This window comes from Tachysurus fulvidraco, chromosome 14, assembly GCF_022655615.1.
Source record: "Tachysurus fulvidraco isolate hzauxx_2018 chromosome 14, HZAU_PFXX_2.0, whole genome shotgun sequence".
NCBI classification, from domain to species: domain Eukaryota; kingdom Metazoa; phylum Chordata; class Actinopteri; order Siluriformes; family Bagridae; genus Tachysurus; species Tachysurus fulvidraco.
Genome location: NC_062531.1, coordinates 2202052 through 2215986, shown reverse-complemented (window position 1 = coordinate 2215986; position 13935 = coordinate 2202052). Strand labels below are relative to the sequence as shown.

General features: G+C 43.9%; 3 protein-coding genes across 13 annotated transcripts in view; all 3 read right to left on the bottom strand.

Annotated features, from left to right (window-relative positions):
* Positions 1 to 433: 433 nt before the first annotated feature.
* LOC113651810 (cysteine-rich motor neuron 1 protein-like) lies at positions 434 to 3563 on the bottom strand. Of its 8 annotated transcripts, none has more exons than XR_007137699.1 (4): positions 2687 to 3563; positions 2443 to 2564; positions 1132 to 1314; positions 434 to 1037 (listed from the first exon to the last, which is right to left on the bottom strand). XR_007137699.1 is itself a non-coding variant. In XM_027160679.2 (2 exons), the coding sequence occupies exons 1-2, from the start codon at positions 1235 to 1237 to the stop codon at positions 778 to 780; spliced, it is 366 nt and encodes a 121-aa protein (XP_027016480.1). In that variant the 5' UTR covers positions 1238 to 2434; the 3' UTR covers positions 434 to 777. The 8 variants fall into 8 exon arrangements, 1 of the variants encoding a protein (XP_027016480.1); XR_007137698.1 differs by having other exon boundaries at positions 2453 to 2570; positions 2687 to 3223; XR_003442733.2 differs by having other exon boundaries at positions 2453 to 2564; positions 2687 to 3211.
* A 1562-nt stretch (positions 3564 to 5125) lies between these two features.
* On the bottom strand, positions 5126 to 12196 carry LOC113651807 (cysteine-rich motor neuron 1 protein-like). The gene is made up of 5 exons (XM_027160671.2): positions 10865 to 12196; positions 10438 to 10665; positions 10089 to 10247; positions 5772 to 5939; positions 5126 to 5677 (listed from the first exon to the last, which is right to left on the bottom strand). The coding sequence occupies exons 1-5, from the start codon at positions 11055 to 11057 to the stop codon at positions 5418 to 5420; spliced, it is 1008 nt and encodes a 335-aa protein (XP_027016472.2). The 5' UTR covers positions 11058 to 12196; the 3' UTR covers positions 5126 to 5417.
* A 144-nt stretch (positions 12197 to 12340) lies between these two features.
* The window catches only part of npl (N-acetylneuraminate pyruvate lyase (dihydrodipicolinate synthase)), a 6234-nt gene continuing 4639 nt past the window's right edge, over positions 12341 to 13935 (bottom strand). For all 4 annotated transcript variants that reach the window (XM_027160673.2, XM_047799910.1, XM_047799909.1 and 1 more), the window contains 3 exons: positions 13693 to 13777; positions 12942 to 12981; positions 12341 to 12790 (listed from right to left, as the gene is read on the bottom strand). In XM_027160673.2, the coding sequence (XP_027016474.1) occupies positions 12639 to 12790; positions 12942 to 12981; positions 13693 to 13777 (277 nt within the window). In that variant the 3' untranslated portion in view covers positions 12341 to 12638. The remainder of the gene's footprint in view (positions 12791 to 12941; positions 12982 to 13692; positions 13778 to 13935) is intronic.

The following is a 13935-nucleotide window of genomic DNA, read 5'->3' as shown; positions in this document are numbered from 1 at the left end:
CTCTCTCTCTCTCTCTCTCTCTGTATTTCTTGCTCTCTCTCTTTCATTTTTGACTTTCAGGTAATATATCATATATATTTTGGAAAATATTACTTCTGAAAATGCAAATTTCTTACTGTGAGGGACTGCTAAACAAATTATTTAAACATAATTAAAATAACTTCTATTCAATTGCCAATTGTGAATAGAATTGGGGCAAAAACAAAAGATGAGAACAGGACTGATGCTATGAAACTGACAAAGATGAAATCTATGACAGAAAGAGGAAATGAGAAGTCTGAGACACGCTCCTGACAGAGTCTGTGGCTGTGACTCACGACCTGAAAGTATGACACAGAACTGGGGTTCAGGGTCTGACAAGAAGGAGGGACAAGGAGGAAGTCTCGTGGATTTCTTTCACACTGAAAAGACTACAACTAGGAATTTCCAAGGCGATGATTTATTACTCTTTTATTGAACTGTATATAGTTTTCATTGATACACTGGAGCAAATGATTTGACTTTGAAAGTGTAAATGCAAAGCTTATCTTGTCTCCAAAAATAATCATCGAAGATATAATGACTCAGAATAAAAGTACGTCCCTGAGCTCAGTTAAAAGAAGACAGAACCAGAGATTAGCGATGAATCATTCAGGATGATCTGATGCACTTTCGCAAGGTTTTCCTCTTATCTCCTTGAGGTAACAAACCCCTGAATGTAATCAATGTGTGTGTGTGTGTGTGTGTGTGTGTGTGTGTGTGTGCGTGTGTGTGTGTGTGTGTGTGTCCATGTCCTAATTAATCCTCTTCTTTCGTACATTCATAGAGGTCACAGCAGTTCCCCGGGTGGCCGTTACCCTTCGCAACAAGTCTGGGATATCCACCCTCAGGGCAGTATTGGGGTTTTGGAGCGCAGGTTTTGAAGTTGCAGGTGCATAGAGCAGGTATAATGGGGCAGCACTGACCAGGTTCAGTGTAGGGCTGACTAATGAAGGAGTCTGCTGGACAAGGCGGAGTGGGAATCTCAGGACAGGAGGCATTTTGGCAGCCAGAATCCTCTGAGATAGAGAGAGAAAGATAGAGACAAATGCATAAGAGCAAGCATCAAAGAATCAATAATTATCCTAGTAAATGATGTGTTCTTCCTCTTACTCAGAATTTTACAGCAGGCGGTCTCGTAGAGTGGACGTGTCCTGCTGTCACACTTTCTATACTGACACACACACTCACAGCCCTGAACCTCACAAGAGTACTCCATACACGCAACCACAGGTGGCTCCTTGGGGACTTCGGGGACTTAGGGGACGCTGTCATACGAGAAATACATCCTGTCGGCTTAAAGGAGGGAAAAAAGATTTAGTGAGACGTCTGTGTGAGTCACTGTTAATCACTCGGTTAAAGTTCTGCATGTTTACACTGAACTTTTAAACAAAAATATGCAAAATGCATAAGAATGAACTGCTTGAAATGTTGTCTATAACAGTTTTATAGCAGTATATTAATATATAAAAATAAAAGGATATATAAAAATCTGCCGTTTTTATCCATTGTGTGTTTTAGCTACAAAGTTTGAACGGTCTCGTGTAGAGTCAGTATTATAGATTTATGTCAAAAGTTTTTTCGATCTTTGGACGAATGTAGCATTAACTTTTACTGTGATGCTAATGACAAATGTTTTAGTCAAAAGTGGTCTGTTTAACAAGGTCCTGTCACAATTCTCTCATGATTCAGTGCATGGCTCTGGCAGCATTCTGTTCATGTTCTGGCCCAATGCTGCTTTTCTAACGTACCAAACCCCAAGCCCAAGGAAGAACAGTGTCTGAGGTTTGGAACGTCTTGCCTGAATGGCCGAACCCTCAATTGGGTATTGCATTTTGCTGAAGTGGGAAGCCCCTTCTTGCTCAAGAGCTTCCTTAAGAGGCCAACATGATGGCCTTCAATGCTCAAGAGCTCCCTCCTGTGGCTGACAAATGCCATCCAATTCGGATCTCCAAGCCCTTTTCCATGATGAACCCCACCTCAAGCACAGAGCGTTCTCCAAATGCTAAACGACGCCACCCTTCACTGAGCTCCAAGCCCTGTTCCTAACTGAGACTTCTTCTCCAGAGGCCAATGTGGCATCCTCTCTAATCAGGTTCCAAGTATTGTTCAAGGCACTGTGCAAAGTCCTCTTCCATTCCAAGGCCAATATGGCAGCCTTCCAAGCCAGGGTCCAAGCCCAGTTCTGGACCCTATGGCAATCCTCGCTTGCTTTGAGTCAAAAGAAGTCTATAGACTGAGGTCCTCAGTATTAATATTAAGAGAAATCCACACTGTGGCCTTACCTTAACTCAGAATATGGCCATTAACTGAACTCCTGTGTGTTTGAATTTCTCTGTTATGGGGTGTGAATGTGTGTGTGTGTGTGTGTGTGTGTGTGTGTGTGTGTGTGTGTGTGTGTGTGTGTGTGTGTGTGTGTGTGACCTATTAAAACCTGATTGCAGGCAGGACAGTTACAACCCGTAACCCCTGGGAGACGTAGCATGGAGCAGGAGAAATGATTTATCACAGCCACATAATTAAAACTTGAAGTCCTCCAGTTGGCTCTAACACTCACAAACAGTAAAATGTCACAAAATAAATTACTCAATAAACGATCCTTAAACATTGACAATACAGAGGCAGGAAGCGTGTGTTTGTGGAGGCAGAGTCATACACTCGTACTTACTGGTGCACTCTCCTACAGCGTAAAACAACGATGAGGGTTCAGTAGGCACGCAGACGAGCCCTTTCTCACATGCGCCCTCGATGTATTCTCCACATTTCTCTCCTTCACGCAGTAACAGAAACCCAGAGCTTGGCATCAGGAGGCACATAAACGCCAGCGTCTGAGCCGAGAGCCAGAAAACGCTCGAGACCATAGTGCTGCCACAACACGATCACTAAAACTGAGCTCACAGAGCAAGTTACACTGAGTAATAGACCCGAATACGGGGAGAAATCTGTGTTTGTGTGTCTCTGCAGCTCACTGGCCAAAAAATACTCCACCTTGTTTTCTCTCTCGCTCTCTCTCCCATCAACATGAGAAAAAAGTTTTGACTTGGCCTGATGTTTGGAAATGTCTAAAAGTTCATATGCTTTTTCTCACAAATCAAATTCCTGCACTTTATCTCAAACACAGGAATTTCTCAATCTGCAAAACGTTCATTCCTGTGGGACAGAAAAACACAGGAGTTCATGTAATGGCCACATTCTGAGTGGAGTTCAGGCCACAGTGAGGAGTTTTCTTAATGCTTCCTTCGACTAAAGTTTGAATATCCAACAAGGACAAACCAAATTAAACGGCTTCTTTACTTTGAAATTCCTGCTGCAGATAATAAACCACTTTAAAGGTTTTGGTGTGTAACAAAGGTTGAGTTGGATCTATGTTCGATAAACAGAAGGGAAAGACTCAGCAAACAAATCCTTTAACGGTAGCAAGAGGCATAAACACTGGGAAGGCAAAGATTTCGGTAACAGAATGATTAGTCCATGAAGCAAACTTCGTGTCTAGCGTGGCGTGAGCGTGGTTTATATGTGCGAGTTCCAGAAGTGGCTAGAACTCGGGAGATGGTTCCCTCTGGTGGCTGCGAAATATAGTGTTCCCGTTACAGTGTACCTGGGTGAGCCTTTGACAAAAGCTTTTTCATTCATTCATTCATTCATTTTCTACCGCTTTATCCGAACTTCTCGGGTCACGGGGAGCCTGTGCCTATCTCAGGCGTCATCGGGCATCGAGGCAGGATACACCCTGGACGGAGTGCCAACCCATCGCAGGGCACACACACACTCTCATTCACTCACGCATTCACACACTACGGACAATTTTCCAGAGATGCCAATTAACCTACCATGCATGTCTTTGGACTGGGGGAGGAAACCGGAGTATCCGGAGGAAACCCCCGAGGCACGGGGAGAACATGCAAACTCCGCACACACAAGGCGGAGGCGGGAATCGAACCCCGACCCTGGAGGTGTGAGGCGAACGTGCTACCCACTAAGCCACCGTGCCCCCCCCAAAAGCTTTTTATTATAAAAATTAAAAACATTTTTAAAATGTGTTTACAAACTTAGTTTAAAACTGAGCTCTCTAGGCCAGTGGTCCCCAATCCCCGGGCCGTGGACCGGTACCGGTCCGTGGACCAAATGGTACCGGGCCACCCAAGGAACATTAAATTATTTCCATTTTATTTACTGTGGTGTATTTCTCTCGGGTTTGTGCGACTTTCCATGGACGAGAGGATAACCGGGAGCTGAGAGACGTCACCTAAAGCCGCACCAGTACCGCGCATGCGCAAAATATCGTGATATCGGGCCGGGTTTAGGTGACGTCTGGAGGCTGGTGTTGTAGCTTTGGTGGAGAGAGAAGGTGTGTATCGCTCTTCTCTCTGTTCACCGGTACTTTGTCATGTTTAACAGTGCTTGGTGTACGTGTATATTGTGTTTGCTCAAATTTAACCCACAAATTAGCAAAAATGAGCACGAAACAGACGTCGTTAGAAAGTTAGAAACTCTGCCAGTGTTCTGGATTAAAGTCATGGCGGAATACCCTGAGATTGTCACCACAGCACTTAAATCCTTATTGCCATTTCCGACACGCTATCTGTGTGAAGTGGGGTTTTCTGCAGTGATGGCAACCGAAACAAAACAACGGAATAAACTGGACATAAGCAACACACTTCGAGTGTCATTGTCTCCTATTACCCCAGATGGAACCGTCTCGTTGTAAAGAAACAAGCTCAGGGTTCTCATTGATTTAGCATTATAGTGAGCTAGAAAGGCATGTTTAAATACAATTAAATTAAAATGATTAATTTTAATTGAATTGTATAGTCCCCACCCCCAGCGGGCCGTGGAAAAATTATCAAACATTGACCGGTCCGCGGTGAAAAAAAGGTTGGGGACCTCTGATCTATACAACACCGAACACACAAAGCTTCTCTATAACACCATACAGATTTAAAGTTCTTCATTATTTCATAAATTAAACGAAAGTCGACCACAATTCTAGATGTTACCGTTGTTTGAAACACCCTTACTACGTCGCTAACATTTCTTTGTCGTGTGCGATTTCTTCTACTAATATATAATTGCCATTTTTGCTTTTCCCAGCAAAACATTTCAACAGTTGACATTCACTTTGTCTTTATTTTTTGAAAGTGTAAATGCAAAGCTTAGAGTAAGACATTTGTCTCCAAAAATAATCACTGAAGATTTAATGACTCAGAAAAAAAGTATGTCGCTCAGGTTTGTTAAAAGAAGACAGAACCAGAGATGAATCATTCAGTCACAGTGGTGTTCCTCTGATCTCCTTGAGGTAACAAACCCCTGAATGTAATCAGTGTGTGTGTGTGTGTGTGTGTGTGTGTGTGTGTGTGTGTGTGTGTGTGTGTGCGTGTGTGCGTGTGTCCATGTCCTAATTAATCCTCTTCTTTCATACATTCATAGCGGTCACAGCAGTTCCCCGGGTGGCCGTTACCCTTCGCAACAAGTCTGGGATATCCACCCTCAGGGCAGTATTGGGGTTTTGGAGCGCAGGTTTTGAAGTTGCAGGTGCATAGAGCAGGTATACTGGGGCAGCACTGACCAGGTTCAGTGTAGGGCTGACTAATGAAGGAGTCTGCTGGACAAGGCGGAGTGGGAATCTCAGGACAGGAGGCATTTTGGCAGCCAGAATCCTCTGAGATAGAGAGAGAAAGATAGAGACAAATGCATAAGAGCAAGCATCAAAGAATCAATAATTATCCTAGTAAATGATGTGTTCTTCCTCTTACTCAGAATTTTACAGCAGGCGGTCTCATAGAGTGGACGTGTCCTGCTGTCACACTTTCTATACTGACACACACACTCACAGCCCTGAACCTCACAAGAGTACTCCGTACACGCAACCACAGGTGGCTCTACTTCGGGGACGCTGTCATACGAGAAATACATCCTGTCGGCTTAAAAGGAGGGAAAAAAGTTTTAGTAAGGTGTCTGTATGAGTCACTGTATATGGATGAGTGGGTGTGGATGAGTAAAAATTTGTCTCAGTGCCGGTGAGCATCATTAATCACTCGGTTAAAGTTCTGCATGTTTAAACTGAAGTTATAAACAAAATTCTGCAAAATACAGTAAGAATGAACTGCTTGAAATGTTGTCTATAACAGATTTATAACAGTATATTATTTTCAAACTTTAGCATTAACTTTTCGATGTAGCATTAACTTTTACTGCGATGCTAATGACAAATATTTGAGTCAAAAGTGGCCTGTTTAATAAGGTCCTGTCACAATTCTCTCATTATTCAGTGCATGGCTCTGGCAGCATTCTGTTCATGTTCTGGCCCAATGCTACTTTTCTAACGTGCCAAACCCCAAGCCCAAGGAAGAACAGAGGCTGAGGTTTGGAACGTCTTGCCCGAATGGCCGAACCCTCAATTGGGTATTGCATTTTGCTGAAGTGGGAAGCCCCTTCTTGCTCAAGAGCTCCCTTAAGAGGCCAACATGATGGCCTTCAATGCTCAAGAGCTCCCTCCTGTGGCTGACAAATACCATCCAATTCGGATCTCTAAGCAACGTTCCATGCTGAGCCTGACCTCAAGCACAGAGCTTTCACCAAAGGCTAAAGGATGCCACCCTTCACTGAGCTCCAAGCCCTGTTCCTAACTGAGGCTGACAGGGCGGTCTTCTTCTCCAGAGGCCAATGGGGTAGCCTTCATTGCAGAGTTCCCAGATCGATTCCAAGATGAGTCTGACAGGGTTGTCTCCAGCACAGAGCCCTCTCCAGAGGCAGACAAGGTGGCCTGCAGCACAGCGCTCCAAGCGCTGTTCCACAAATAGGTCAACAGAGTGGCCACCAATACAGAGCTCCAAGCCCTGTTACACAACAAGGCTGACAGGGAAGCCTCTAGCACAGAGCTCCCTCTAGAGGCTGACAGGGTAGCCTCAAAAACAGAGCTCCAAGCCCTGTTCCACATCTAGGCCAAAATGGAAATCTCCTAAACCAGTTTCCAAGCCCCATTCCATTCTGAGGCCAATGTGGCAGCCTCCCTAACCAGGTACCAAGTATTGTTCAAGGCACTGTGCCGAGCCCTCTTCCATTCCAAGGCCAATATGGTGGCCTTCCAAGCCAGGGTCCCAGCCCAGTTCTGGACCCTATGACAATCCTCGCTTGCTTTGAGTCAAAAGAAGTGTATAGACTGAGGTCCTAAGTATTAATATTAAGAGAACTCCTCACTGTGGCCTTACCTTAACTCAGAATATGGCCATTACATGAACTCCTGTGAATTTCTCTGTTATGGGGGGTGTGTGTGTTTGATTTTCTTGCGCTAACAGAAACCTGGATATCCCTACAGAACACTGCTTTATCCTCAGCCTATGCTTTCTCTCACTCACCACGAGAAACAGGCAGGGGTGGTGGTACTTATTGTTATCAAAGAAATGGTGCTTTACACCTCTACTCCTGTCTCATTTAATCATGTCCTCTTTTGAATTCCATGTCATTTCAGTTTCCTCTCCAATCAACCTTGTTATCATTGTTGTTTACTACCCTCCTAGTCCCCTAGGAGACTTCCTGGAAGAAATGGACACACTGCTTAGTGTTTTCCCTTCCGATTGCTCCTCTCTGATGGTGTTTGGTGACTTCAACCTCCCCTCTGACAAGCATCAATCTTCTTCGCTCCTGACTCTTCTCAACTCATTTGCCCTGACATTCAACAGCTTCATCCCCACACACAAAGGAGGCAATGTTCTTGACCTGGTTTTCACCCCTCCAATCATCACCTAGTATCCTTCACCATCACTCTCCCTACCCTACCTAAAACTACCTCTCACCCACTCGCTCTTACCCGCCACAACCTTCACTCTGTCTCACTCTTTCTATTCTTCCTAATTCTGAGTCTTTTTCCTCACTACCCTTGGACTCAGGTACTTTCCTTTCATCTCTTTCCTCAACTATGGAGTTCCTCTGCCCTATGTCCACTAAACTTCTTGTTCTGCTCCTTGTCTTTCAGATGTGCTGCGCAACAATCGAAGAGAGCTAAGATCATCTGAGAGAAAGTGGAAGAAATCACAACTTGATGCAGATCTTGATTCTTACCGAACACTCTTTGCCAAGTTCTCCTCTGATGTGACTTCTGCCAAGACTTCCTTCTATCTTTCTGATGACCCTCAGAAATTCCACAACATCAACTCTTCTCTGCTCAACCACCCGGGTCCTCCTCCTTCATCCTCCCTGACTGCAGAAGACTTTGCTTCTTTCTACCAGGTGAAGATTGAAGTAATCTGACGGACCTTCACTTCAGCCCCGACTGCACTTACATCTCAGAATATGGATTCCCCTACACCTTCGTTGTCACATTTCTTACAACTCATCCAGTCCTGCAATCCTACCACCTGCCCATTGGATCCACTCCCTTCCACTATGCTCCAGACCATCTCGCAAGACCTTCATTACCACTATCATCAATAGATCCATAGCATCTGGTCAGGTACCAACTACTTTCAAGAGAGCAAGGGTTATTCCCATCCTAAAGAAACCTGCTCTGGATCCATCAGACATCAGTATCTACAGACCGGGATCACTTCTCTCGTTTCTTTCAAAAATTCTTGAGCACATTGTCTATAATCATCTGTCTGTCTATCTCTCACAGAACAACCTCCAAGACCCCAACCAGTCTGGCTTTAAAGCAGCTCATTCCACCGAGACAGCCCTTTTGGATATCTCTGAGAAACTACATGCTGCTAGATCAGCCAAACTGTCATCCGTCCTTATCCTCCTTGACCTTTCAGCAGCATTTGATACAGTCAAACACAAGACTCTCTTATCCACCTTCAGAAGTCTTGGGATTTGCGGATCAGCTTGGGAATGGTTCGCTTCCTACCTGGAAGGACGCTCATATCAGGTAACATGGAGGGGAGTGACATCTGCTCCATGCAGACTCTCCACTGGCATCCCACAGGGCTCAGTACTTGGTCCTCTTCTTTTTTCCCCTGTATACTCACTCTCTTGGTGAAGTTATTTCCTCACATGGGTTCTCTTACCACTGCTATGCTGATGATACACCCTCAGATACCACAGCTTCTAATCGGATCTCAGCATGTTTGGCATGAAATTTCATCATGGATGACTGCTCATCGGTTAAAGCTCAATCCTAGCAAAACTGAACTGCTGTTCATCCCAGGTGATTCATCCCCAGGTCATAATCTTGCTATATCCTTGCACAACAATCTGCTCTCCCCTTCAGCCACAGCTCGCAACCTTGGGGTAACCATGGACAATCAAATGTCCTTTTCCTCTCATGTTGCTAATGTGACTCGCTCATGTCGGTTTCTTCTCTACAACATTAGAAGGAACAGCCATTTTTGTCCACACAGGCTGTTCAGGTACTTGTTCAGTCTCTGGATTACTGCAATGCACTGCTGGCAGGTCTACCTATGAACGCAATCCATCCTCTGCAAATGATACAAAATGCAGCTGCCCGGCTTTGTTTTCAACCTGCCAAAGTTCTCGCATACCACCCTGCTGCTGCGATCCCTCCACTGGCTTCGGGTAGCTGCACGCATCCGATTCAAAACACTGATGCTGGCCTGCAAAGCCAAAAATGGACCAGCTCCCTCTTACCTAAAAGCCCTCATCACCCCTCGCACTGCTCCCTTCACCCTCCGAACTACCAGCACTGCTCGACTGGTTCCACCATCTCTCAGGGTAAGAGGCAAGTTTACTACAAGACTCTTCTCTCTTCTGGCACCGAGGTGGTGGAATAAACTTCCCCTAGAGGTCCGGACAGCTGAGTCACTGGCTATTTTCAATTGGCGGTTGAAGACCTACTTATTCAGGAAACACTTCAACTAGCACTTCTTTACTTATCTTTTGCATTTAAAAACAAAACAAAAAACAACCTTTGACACTTTTTCATTGTAACTTTGAACAAAAGTTTTAAACTCATGGTATCTTAAGTATGTAACCTAGTGAGCCAGTATTAATGTATTCAATGTTAGAGATTTAAGCACTCGTGTACGTCGCTCTGGATAAGGGCGTCTGTCACATGCTGTAAATGTAAATGTGTGTGTGTGTGTGTGTGTGTGTGTGTGTGTGTGTGTGTGTGTCACCCATTAAAACTTTATTGCAGTCATCATAGGTGCTATAACGGAATGATGCATAACAGGAGTCATCGGAATAACAATCACAATTCCCAACATGAACGTTGCAGCCATATTGAGCAGGACATTGAGGTGCAGAGAAGGTGTCTTTTAAATGACTTGGCAGCTCTGAAAAAGAAAGATAGCAAGGATGCCAGAGTGAAATAAAAACAGGTATTCATTTGTATTCTTTTCTATTCCAAAATATAACAAACCAACTGCCATTTATTTTTAAAGAAGGATCTCTCAAGCACACTTTTCAAGCAAAACATTGGCTTAATAGTTTTTTGTGTAGCAGTAGCAGCAGTAGTTGTAGTACCTTTGCACACTCCTGTCTGTGGAGCTCTGACTGAATCAAGTCCCACAACAAGGGTGCAAATAGACCCCTGTTCACAGTTACCGTATCTCCAACTCGGGCCACCGCACACCTGCCCTGGCCGTCTGGCGCAGTGGGTACAACAACCACACGGATCAGTCACTATAGTGCAATATTGATCCTTTGGCCACGGTGGACACTGGAACTCGGAGCAGTTACAACCCGTAACCCCTGGGACATGTAGCATGGAGCAGGAGAAATGATTTATCACAGCCACATAATTAAAACTTGAAGTCCTCCAGTTGGCTCTAACACTCACAAACAGTAAAATGTCACAAAATAAATTACTCAATAAACGATCCTTAAACATTGACAATACAGAGGCAGGAAGCGTGTGTTTGTGGAGGCAGAGTCATACACTCGTACTTACTGGTGCACTCTCCTACAGCGTAAAACAACGATGAGGGTTCAGTAGGCACGCAGACGAGCCCTTTCTCACATGCGCCCTCGATGTATTCTCCACATTTCTCTCCTTCACGCAGTAACAGAAACCCAGAGCTTGGCATCAGGAGGCACATAAACACCAGCGTCTGAGCCGAGAGCCAGAAAACGCTCGAGACCATAGTGCTGCCACAACACGATCACTAAAACTGAGCTCACAGAGCAAGTTACACTGAGTAATAGACCCGAATAGGGGGAGAAATCTGTGTTTGTGTGTCTCTGCAGCTCACTGGCCAAAAAATACTCCACCTTGTTTTCTCTCTCGCTCTCTCTCCCATCAACATGAGAAAAAAGTTTTGACTTGGCCTGATGTTTGGAAATGTCTAAAAGTTCATACGTTTTCCCTCAAATCAAATTCCTGCACTTTATCTCAAACACAGGAATTTCTCAATCTGCAAAACATTTATTCCTGTGGGACAGAAACACACAGGAGTTCATGTAATGGCCACATTCTGAATGGAGTTCAGGCCACAGTGAGGAGTTTTCTTAATGCTTCCTTCGACTAAAGTTTGGAGCAAACAAATCCAAAACGGTAGCAAGAGGCATAAACACTGAGCAGGCAAAGATTTCAGTAACAGAAGGATTGGTCCATGAAAAAAATAGATAGAACTCGGGAAAGGGTTCCCTCTGGTGGCTGCAAATTTTTTGTTCCCGTATTAGACCACCTGGTGTTTGTGTTCTCCATTTTCCCAACAACACGTCTTCAATTTTTTTTTCAAAATGAATTCTTGCATAAGAAATGGATTCAAACTGATTGGATTTTATTATTGCAGTCTGTCTGAACCTCTGACCTTTGACCATTACAACAATATCATCAGAATGGACTGATAAGGATATAAGGAGAGTGAGGGAGAGTGAGTGAGTGAGTGAGAGAGGAGACAGAGAGGGAGAGAAAAAAGAAAGAAAAATAGAGACACAGAAAGAGACACAGACAGAAAGAGACACCGAGACATAGAGATAGAGAGAGGGGACAGAAAGAGAGAGAGAAAGAAAACAAGGTGGAGTATTTTTTGACCAGTTGGCTCCAGAAACACAGATTTCTTCTCTTTTTCAGTGTAAATTGCTCTGTTCTAGGGATCATAATAATAATAATAATAATAATAATAAAAATATAACTACGATTTTAAAGAGATTAAAAGGCTGTGACCGTTTCGTCAGATTCGTCTCTTGGTGATATAACCGTACGATCTGTGGTCTTAGTTCCACGTTCAACTCTCATGTGTGGAATTTATTTCTCATTTTAATTCATTTATTAATCATTATAATAAATAATAATACTTTAAACCGGAGAATATGGGATTGTGCCGTATTAATGATTTCTCTCTTTCTTTAACGATGAAGACCAACATAAATACGGTTTAACTGTGAAGATTAACAAACAGTAGACATTAAATCTGAAGCTTGATAAATGTTCAACATGAATTCTAGTGTTTATTTAGAAACAATTAAGTGCTACAAAGTCAGTATATATGGATATCCCATCAGTGTTTATGTGCCCACGAGAGAAAGAAACCCGACCTTGTTTTAATGAGACGATATCACATCACATGATACACCCAGAGACGAGGATCCCTGTGTTACTGGTTATATGTTATGAGTATTGATTACAAGCTAATCAAACTAATCATAGCTTACACATTGTCAAACACATCGTAGCTCGTTCACGCGTACGACATGGCCGGATTTATAACGGTGCTACTGTTCTAGTTAGGACATGTCCCCATGTCCTGATGGAGCTTCTTAACGACATCCTGAACGGCGTCAGGAGGGGACGGAAGCAGCGGCAGCCTCGGGGGACCCATCGGCAGACCGGAACACACGCTCATCACCTGCTTGTTCATGGCCAGGTCGAAGCCTAGAGAAAGAGAGGGGTCAAAAAACCGATACACGTTTCCGCAGCTGGTTCTGAGGTACAACCGATATTGTTAAAAAAAAAGTGTGTGTGTATGTGTGTGTGAGAGAGAATATTGTTAGGTGTATAATCAGCTGTATATAATCGACCTCACCTAGACCGTTTGCGAATGTGAGGACATCCTGCAGCTTAAACTGAAACACACACACAGGATTTGTAAATTACTCTTAACCTCTTAAGATGTTGATTATATAAAGATTAACCAGCATATAATATGTTAAAATGTATAAAAGATATAATGTTATGGTGCTGAAGTGGTTGATTAATTGTCCATGACGGCAGATCTGACAATACTGCAGGTTCGATTCACGTTATAATACGATATCGTTTCTATAGCAACAGAACTTTCACAGGGTCTCGAAAGACAAACGCTCCGTCTGATTAAAAACATGTTTAATACATGATGTGTGAGGTTTTCTGTAAGAGCTTTGACTTTTATTAACTTTGAGAGACAGAGAGAGAGAGAGAGAGAGAGAGAGAGAGAGAGAGACACAGAGAGAGAGAGACACAGAGAGAGGGGGGGAGAGAGAGACAGAGAGAGAGAGAGAGAGACACACAGAGAGAGAGAGAGAGACACAGAGAGAGAGAGAGAGAGAGAAAGAGAGAGAGGCACAGAGAGAGAAACACACACACAAACACAGAGGCACACAGAGCGGGAGGGGGGGGAGAGACACACACACACACACACACACACACACACACACACACACACACAGAGACAAAGACAAAGAGAGAGACAGAGAGAGAGACAGACAGACAAAGACAAAGAGAGAGAGCAAGACATAGATAGACAGACAGATAGACAGACAGATAGATAGAGACGATGGTGTTGAACTCAGACACACCTGGAGGCTTCGAGCGAGAGTGAGGTCTCCTTTTTCAAATGCACTTAACATCTTGTTCATGAAGTAACCCACGTAATTATACGTACTGCCGAAGAAAGGAAGAAAGAAATAGTGCGTTAGTGAAAAAGTGATTTCTATTTACATTTATGGCATTTAGCAGACACCCTTATCCAGAGTGACTTACAGTGAGCAACTGAGGGTTAAGGGCCTTGCTCAGGGGCCCAGCAGTGGCAGCTTGGTAGA

Excerpts from the sequence above, each read along its gene's own strand:
- LOC113651810 (XM_027160679.2), bottom strand. The coding sequence starts at position 1,237 with ATGGAGTACTCTTGTGAGGTTCAGGGCTGTGAGTGTGTGTGTCAGTAT. Across the intron at positions 1,038-1,131 it reads CGCCTGCTGTAAAATTCTGA|AGGATTCTGGCTGCCAAAAT; the intron begins GTAAGAGGAAGA and ends TCTCTATCTCAG.
- LOC113651807 (XM_027160671.2), bottom strand. The coding sequence starts at position 11,057 with ATGGTCTCGAGCGTTTTCTGGCTCTCGGCTCAGACGCTGGTGTTTATG. Across the intron at positions 10,248-10,437 it reads ACAGACAGGAGTGTGCAAAG|AGCTGCCAAGTCATTTAAAA; the intron begins GTACTACAACTA and ends TTTCTTTTTCAG. Across the intron at positions 5,678-5,771 it reads CGCCTGCTGTAAAATTCTGA|AGGATTCTGGCTGCCAAAAT; the intron begins GTAAGAGGAAGA and ends TCTCTATCTCAG.